Source organism: Monomorium pharaonis, chromosome 4 (genome assembly GCF_013373865.1).
Source record: "Monomorium pharaonis isolate MP-MQ-018 chromosome 4, ASM1337386v2, whole genome shotgun sequence".
NCBI classification, from domain to species: Eukaryota; Metazoa; Arthropoda; class Insecta; order Hymenoptera; family Formicidae; genus Monomorium; species Monomorium pharaonis.
In genome coordinates this window covers 12,585,149-12,593,236 of record NC_050470.1, presented here as the reverse complement: position 1 = coordinate 12,593,236, position 8,088 = coordinate 12,585,149, and the positions used below count along the sequence as shown (strand labels likewise).

The window sequence follows — 8,088 nt, the reverse complement described above, 5'->3', positions numbered from 1 at the left end:
AGAAAAGAAAAAGAATAAACGACATTACAAGGAAAAGTGTTTTTGGGTCAATCCATTATTTCAAATGAGAGATAAATATGGATTTTATAGTGCAATTTTCCCTACAGTTTCACAACAAATGAGTACATTAAAAAATTGCTTTCGTATGAATGCAACTCAACTCGAAGAATTATTATGCAAAATAGCACTTTTAATTTCAAAAGAAACATTATGTCGAAAACCAATATCTGCCAGTGAAAGATTATGCATGACATTAAGGTAAATTAAGATTACACAAAAAATAGAATAAAGTAATATCTACATCTTAAATATACGCACATATATAACATATAAAAATATTTATAGATTTCTTGCTTCTGGCGATTCAATGACTTCCATGAGCTACCAATATCTTTTAAGATTAACTACAGTTAGCAATATTATATCAGAAACTTGTAATGTATTATGGTCTGTTCTTTCTAAAGAAGTACTTTCATATCCTTTTACAAAAAAGAAATGGTTAAATATTTCTAAGGATTTTGAAAATTTATGGAACTTTAATCATTGTATAGAAGCGATTGATGGTAAACATATTGTTATTCAAGTAATTACACAATTATATTCGAATACAAGATATTGGAATCAATGAATATGTTCCTGAAAATATTGATCAAGATGATTCTGATGGATCAGTAGAAGGATCTTGCAGAAGAAACATAAATAATAATTCTGCTTTGCAGGATATAGGAAGATGTGGTACAAATAACAGTTCTCGAACAGCTGCAAAAATTAGATATAATTTTTGTGAATATTTTAATAGCGAAGGAGATATACCTTGGCAATTTAAACATTGCTAATATGTATTATTTATATGTATTACTTAAGTATTACTTCAAATATATGACCGTTACATGACTATTATATTAATATTATTTACATATAATATAAATATTACTAGTATTATTAAGAATTGTATAAATAAATAAAAGGAGAAAAATTATTAGAATTAAATTTTATTTTTATAATTAAACATTATATTTTTGCAAATATCAAACTATTAATAAACTATTTCATAATGAACAAATATCTAAACATTCTAATCTTTTAACATTTCATAAGACTGTTGTAAATATCGCTGTATCCATTCATCTTGTTTCTCTGGCGATAATTTTCTTAAATTATATTCAAATAATTTTAAGAATGCATCTGTGGGGGTTAGTTGGTATCATGTGTGCGTGTGTGTTATTCCTCACTTGAGATGTTCCACCGCGTGGAGTTCTTTGGTCGCCCTGAAAAGGGCGGTTGTCCCACGTTGGCTGAATGGCGTTTACAACGAGGCCACGAATTCCTTGTAAAGGTCCTGCGGCTTCACCCGGACCCTAGTGTGGTTGCTGCGAGACTTCTTCTGTGGAGCCCGTGGAGTCAATGGCTTCCCGGATGGTGTGCTGGGCCAGGAGTCGTCGGAACCACCGGGAGACTTGGCCTGATAGCTGGCGTCGGCCTTCGGTCGGGTCGGCGTAGTCTGTGTCCCTATGGTATTCTGAAGGAATCATGGAGTCCTGTTACTCCGTGGAATCGGCAAAAGATCCCAGGTGATTAGCTTTCATGGTAGCCTGGTTTCCCCTGGATCGAGCCTTGGTGTCCTGATGTCCTTAGTCCGGGATGATGGCCGCTCTGCTGGCCGAGCCGGCCGGTTGTCCTTCCTTCTACGCGGCAGGATGCTGCCGTCGAGCACACTCCCAGAAGGAGGCCCTGGTGCGAGCACACTCCCAGAAGGAGGCCCTGGTGCGAGCGCACTTCAAGAAGGAGGCCCTGGTGCGAGCGCACTCCAAGAAGGAGGCCCTGGTGCGAGCGCACTCCAATAAGGAGGCCCTGGTGCGAGCGCACTCCGATAAGGAGGCCCGAGATCGTCTCGGACGAGCACACTCCGAAGTGGAGCCCAGTCACAAACAAAAGAGAGTACAGAGAATATCTTGTCTCAAGCTATTCTCTCTGAGAATCTTAATTTTAGATTATTCTTCAGCGCTGCGGGTAGTCTTTATATAGCCGGGCCGCTGCATCTCACTCCGGAGTGCCGCGGCCGCTCTATCGGCTGCGCCGCGCACTGCTCCGCTGGCGACTCGCGGCGTGGGCGGTGAGCGCACGTCGGTTGACGCATCGGTGTACGCCGTGAGCGCATTAGCTCAGGCGCGCTGCGAGAGTGGCGTGATCGCCACAGCATCAATATAGTCTCCTACAGGTGGTGGTGGAACAACAAGATTAGGAAGTGGTTGGCTTATTGTATCTGCAATACGTTCTAAATAAGTGTTATGCTCTGATGTGCGCTTCTCTTTCTTGTATTATCATCTTTAAAATTAGTAAAGTTTTAAATATTAAAATATTTAATTTAAAATAATTATACATATTTATATTATATATTAGTTAATACCTCCTGATGTATTTGTATCTAGACTGTCTTCATTAATGTCACCAACATTGCTGCTGCTATTCTCATCATCATTAATGTTGAAAACAGTACTATAAAAACGCAATACATAAAATTTTATTTTATATATCAAAAAAATCAATACAAAAATAATTTTTTATATAAATAATAATAGTATATATACCTTTTTTGTAGACAGGAATCTTGAAGAAAATTCATAGCATTAAAATGCCTCCATTTATTAATATTTTTAGAAGCAGATCCACTTGGCAGTTTTTCAAAATTTATAAGTCTTCTATAAGTGTCGTGAAGATTTTTTAATTTCGCTTTGCATCCAGTTCCACTTAATTTGCCTAAAAAAGAATTGTCTTAAAAATCACCTTTTATTATATAAATAATAGACATTTACATTACCATTCAAAGCCTTAGAAACTTCTTCCCACAAAGCTTTTGTGATTTTCTCATTTCTTTGAGCCAGAGATAATTTGTAATTCCACAATGGTTGCCTATATTGAACTTCTAATATTAATATTTCTTCCTCATCAGGTGATAATTTTTCTTTGGCATTCTTTCGATTTGTATTTTTATTATAATTAGTCGTGAGGTCAATATTTTCTGAAAGACAAAAATAACATATCTCATATAATATAAATGTAATGAGACAGTTTACAATGTTTTAAGAAGTTTTGTATAATATTAATTTTACCTTGATTATCTTCATGAAAAGGTGCAGCTGCTATAACCTCAGCGCCTTGGACTAAACTTTTTCGTACAACAGTTACTCCATTATCTAAATAAAATAAGACAAAATAAGTATTATTCTTGTATTCAAGTAAAATAAAATTTATATGTATATAAATATAAACACATAAATAAACATTTTACCTAATACAGGATAAAAATACAAATTTTTATCTGTTATAAAATTAGAGTATCCTTCAAGACATTTATGTCTCGATACTTCATCTTCGTTGCATATAGTTTCACATAATCCACATGTTTGAACGTAATACTCATCCTACAAAATATTATATTTATTTCTATATATGATTTCTTGCTGTTATACAAAATATTTTTGACATAACCTAGCTATCAGATATATAATAGATTTCTATTTACACATTTTTATTAAAATTACATCATTAAATCTTATCATCATATTATAATTTTTATTATAAAATTATATTTATATTTGAATTATCCATTTCACTAATTTCAATATTTGACGCTTGCGATATCGCTCGAAGTTGGAAAAATCAAACTACAATATTACGTCGCTAGCGACTACGTGACATCATCATATCGGTGTAAAATGAGCAATGAGCGACGCATGAATAGGTACCTTTAAGGACGAAGATAGATTCGTAATAATTAATGTAAAAGATTTAAAATCAATATGTAAACTAGTGAGAGTCGGAAAATACATTTGTAAGCGGCCAAATCGACTTGCAAAGTCTTCTAATATCGCGCAAAATTTATCATAATTTAGACACTATTATACACTAACGTGTTAACCCACTCGAACGCCATTTCGAGTAAAACATCATCAAAGTTTGCATCCATAAATTGAGTACTACCTTTAATATAAAACAGATATAAAACTTTAATTGTGTGTAATGTTATTTGTTATTAATTTTTGTATTGCATATCCCGTGTTGTACAACAATTGTGCAATTGTATAGCAAGACTCTGCACCAAGAAATTTGAGTATTATTGTGAAATGATGTAAGGCTAACCTTTGTTCCGTTCTATTTTTTTTCTTTTTCGTATAAAATAATTTTATATCACTTAAAACATATATGTTTGCAAAACAAACTATAGAGAATAATCTGTACAACAAAGCATCAATAACTCAATTTTTCACTTTTTTGTGGGTTAACACGTTAGTATAACTCATGTTAGTGCAACAGTGTCCATTTAAGTATGTGTAATAATATCGAGGATTATCCACGAGAAATGTGTAATAATATATATATATGTATGTATGTATACGTATAGTATAAACTGCAATAGTAAGCATTTGTCAATACCTTAGTACTAAGTCGTAAAAAGTATATAACTTTGTAATAATAATAAATCTTTGTTATAATATACATATATATACAAACATTTTTTAACTCATATTATTCCACAATACTTTAGCATTGATGAATACAAGTCGGTAATACTTAAATATTTACCAATACTAACTCTCAATACCCAGTATACATTAATACTTAACTTTCTCAATACTGTAGTATTGACCAATAGTGACTTTCAATAAACAGTATTAATTGTCTTTGAATTCTTTTAATTCCGCTGCTATTGATTTAACCTCTTTTTTTATCTTTGCTAAACACTCCCCATCTATATTATCATTACTAACCTCTTCTTGATCCTTGAAACTCGATCATCTTCTTCCTCTGCTTATCTCGATCCTTTCGTTGTTAATTTTCTCTGCCCTTCTATTTTTTTACCTTTTATTCCTCTCTCCCTCGTTTCCCTGTACATTTTCTCGAAATCTCCTACACAATTTAACCTAACCTCTTAATCTTTTGTTTTCTGCTTCCTAGATCTTTTCGCCTTACCTCTTGCAATTCCCCCCAGTTGTCCTACGCTCTTAAACACCTCTCTAATCACCTATCTATGAACACTTACTTTATCTTACCTAATTCCGCTTTAATTACAATTTTACAGTCGCACTTATACGCCATGCTTTCGCACACACTTGCTCCTCCTAACCAAGTCCATCAGTATTATCAATACTTAACTTCCTCAATACTATAGTATTGACCAATAGTGACTCTTAATACTTCCCATACAGCACAAAAGCTTGCAGCAACATTGCTGCAACGTTGCAACATTGCATATTGCGATGTAATGTTTTAGAGATATTGCAAAGACATTATTTTACAATATTACTTCAGCAATGATGCAGCAACATTTTAAAATATTATTAAAATAGTGAAAATAGATAAAATTAATATTCAATACAGTTTGAATAAATATATTACAGTAACTTTTCAAAAATAATGTAAAAGTGATCGTTCTATATTATTTAAAATTTTTCATCTATGGAGATATATGCATTCTGGAGTAGTTTTAATTTGTGTGTAAAACTATTATTATGTAGATTTGTGTATAACAGAGTACAAGATTACTCAAAATTATTTTAAATAACTGTATTTTTTAATTTAACAAATACAGAGTGATTATAGTGACATCAACCAAACGATCATCCGATCAATTCTAACTATATTTTGAATTTAACAACAGAGTGATTACGTCAACCAAAAGATAAATTTTGTAAGTTTTGTCTCTCTCATCTTATAATGTACTTATATAAGATAAAAGACAAAACTTGCAAAGTTTATCTTTTGGTTGAAGTTTCACTAATCACTCTGTATTTGTTAAATTCAAAATAGTTATTTAAAATTAGATGAATTATTTTGAATAATCTTTTTCTGAATAATATTGCATACATATTTTACTGCAATATTGCTAAAATATTACGTAATATTTCTAAAAGCGGACATTTTACCATTGCTGCAATCTTGCAGCAACCTTGCAGCAACATTTCACAACGTTTATGCAATATTGCAATCTTGCGTTGAAATGTTGCCACAATGTTGCTGCAATCTTTTTGTGCTGTATGGGTTAGTATTCATCAATACTTAACCTCCTTAATGCTTAAGTATTGACTAATACTTAATCTCAATACTCAGTATTAGATCTGAATACTAAGTATTAGAACCTCAATACTTAGTATTGAGCCTCAATAGTATTTTTCCGGTACTTAATAGTATAAGGATAACGCAAACATTGGCTACGTAGTACATGTCCACGCCGTTAATCTTATGAAGGCGCTTGAAGGCATTTAAAACCGGCTTGTGTCGACTCTCAACCTTTTCTGTTATATGCTTGGTACCAAATCCTCACTTCTGACACCCTTGTTTGGACGTGGCCGTTTCGGACGTGATCGTTTCGAACGTGGGCAAATTGAACTCCGTGCAATATTTCCTGTGGCCATTCCTAACGTGGCCGTTTTGAATGTGGCCATTCTGAACGTGGCCGTTTCGGACGTCGACAAATTAAACTCTGTACAATATTTTCCGTGGCCATTCCGAACGTGACCATTTCGAGCGTGGGCAAATTATATTCACTCATTGGACATTCCATTGTTGGATACCGCATTATTGGATACCGCATTATTGACACCGCATTATTGGACACCGTACGATTGGACAACGCACGATTAGTCTTTGCATTATTGGACACCGCACGATTGGGGACACACACACATACACATTCATATGTATTTCAATACAATTTACATGGGTTAGCGACTTGGACGAGATGGGTAAGGGTGGAAGGTAAAGGCCCCCTTTTCACTCCGCATTCGCGCGCGCGGGCGCGAAGCATTCTCTGCACCACATGGGTTTACGACTTTCCAAGCAAAACGAGATGCTCGTAAAAAATACGTATATAGATGTTTGAAATTCACATTTTTTTCTGACAGAGCAACGCTTTTTTCTACCAGATGTTTCTAAGGTTAGACAATCTGTCTTATGATATATTGTTTTTCACTAAAAGACTGTGTGTTGTTCAATAATGCGGTGTGCAATCGTGCGTGTTCAATCGTGCGTGTCTAATCGAGCTGTGTCCAATCGTTAAGTGTCTAAAAGGAGGTCACTCCGGCAAAGGGGCAGATTCGGCAATAAAGGCGCTACCGATATCACAGGACACAACCACAAAGGCGAAATAACGTATACGTGGATAAGAAGTGATAAGAATTTATTTCAATAATAATGAAAAGTAAAGTAACAGAAAAGACAATATATCAGTTGGGTGCGTGCGAACGAAAAAAAGGATAATAGTAATAGATTAGCGTGCGATCCAAAAAACAAAAGCTCATGCCGTGTTTGCATCGGGCACAAAGTATTCCGGTCAATCGAAACGTGTTGATAATCTCGGCAATTTGTATTACAAAAATGTTTTAAAGTAATATAAATATAAATAATGCAAAATAAAAAACTATAAATAATATTAAAATAAGAAAAATAATATATAATTATTTAGTTTTAATTGTAATAGTAATGTCATTACTGGTATATACTTGATCCTATATAAATATTATTTGCTGATTATAATTGTGCTGATTTCATTTTGTATATAATTAAGAGGTTGTTCATGTAATATATTTAAATTTCATGTGTAATGTTGTTTAATAAATTATAAACATATAAAAGAATAATAACTTACAAAAACGTATTAAATATTACTGATTAGGTAAACAGAGTTATTTAATAGAAGAAAGTGGAATATTTAGCAGGAATGTTATTATACCTAAGGTGCAACTTCTTTATTTTTTAGTATCATATCTGCAAATTTATCTGCAATTTCTTCGTTCTTATTACCAATATACTTGGTATTATTCTTTTGACACGGTTTTTTAATTTTAATCGGTAAATTATTATTTTCAAACTTCTCTTCTCATGTTGTAATTTTACATTGTTAGTTAAGTTTGCTCTTTTTTTATCGCCATGACATCTTGAATGTTTTTTATTTCGAATATGAGTATTGTTTGTTTGCGCTTTTAAATAGTCTATTTCTTTTTTCATTTGTTCGTTTCGTTAAACCAAAACGTTTACATCTTTTGGTATTAACTGAATTTTTTCTTGCTTCTCATACATAGTTTTGTTGTA

At 33.0% G+C, this 8,088-nt stretch overlaps 1 protein-coding gene across 1 annotated transcript; it reads right to left on the bottom strand.

Moving 5' to 3' along the window:
- Window positions 1-976: 976 nt before the first annotated feature.
- LOC114254575 lies at window positions 977-5,097 on the bottom strand. Its single transcript, XM_028191131.2, has 8 exons — window positions 5,052-5,097; window positions 3,920-3,981; window positions 3,290-3,422; window positions 3,111-3,194; window positions 2,819-3,019; window positions 2,589-2,757; window positions 2,408-2,496; window positions 977-2,263 (listed from the first exon to the last, which is right to left on the bottom strand). Exons 1-8 carry the CDS (start codon window positions 5,095-5,097, stop codon window positions 2,163-2,165), a joined length of 885 nt encoding a protein of 294 aa, XP_028046932.2. The 3' UTR covers window positions 977-2,162.
- Between the last annotated feature and the right edge of the window lie 2,991 nt (window positions 5,098-8,088).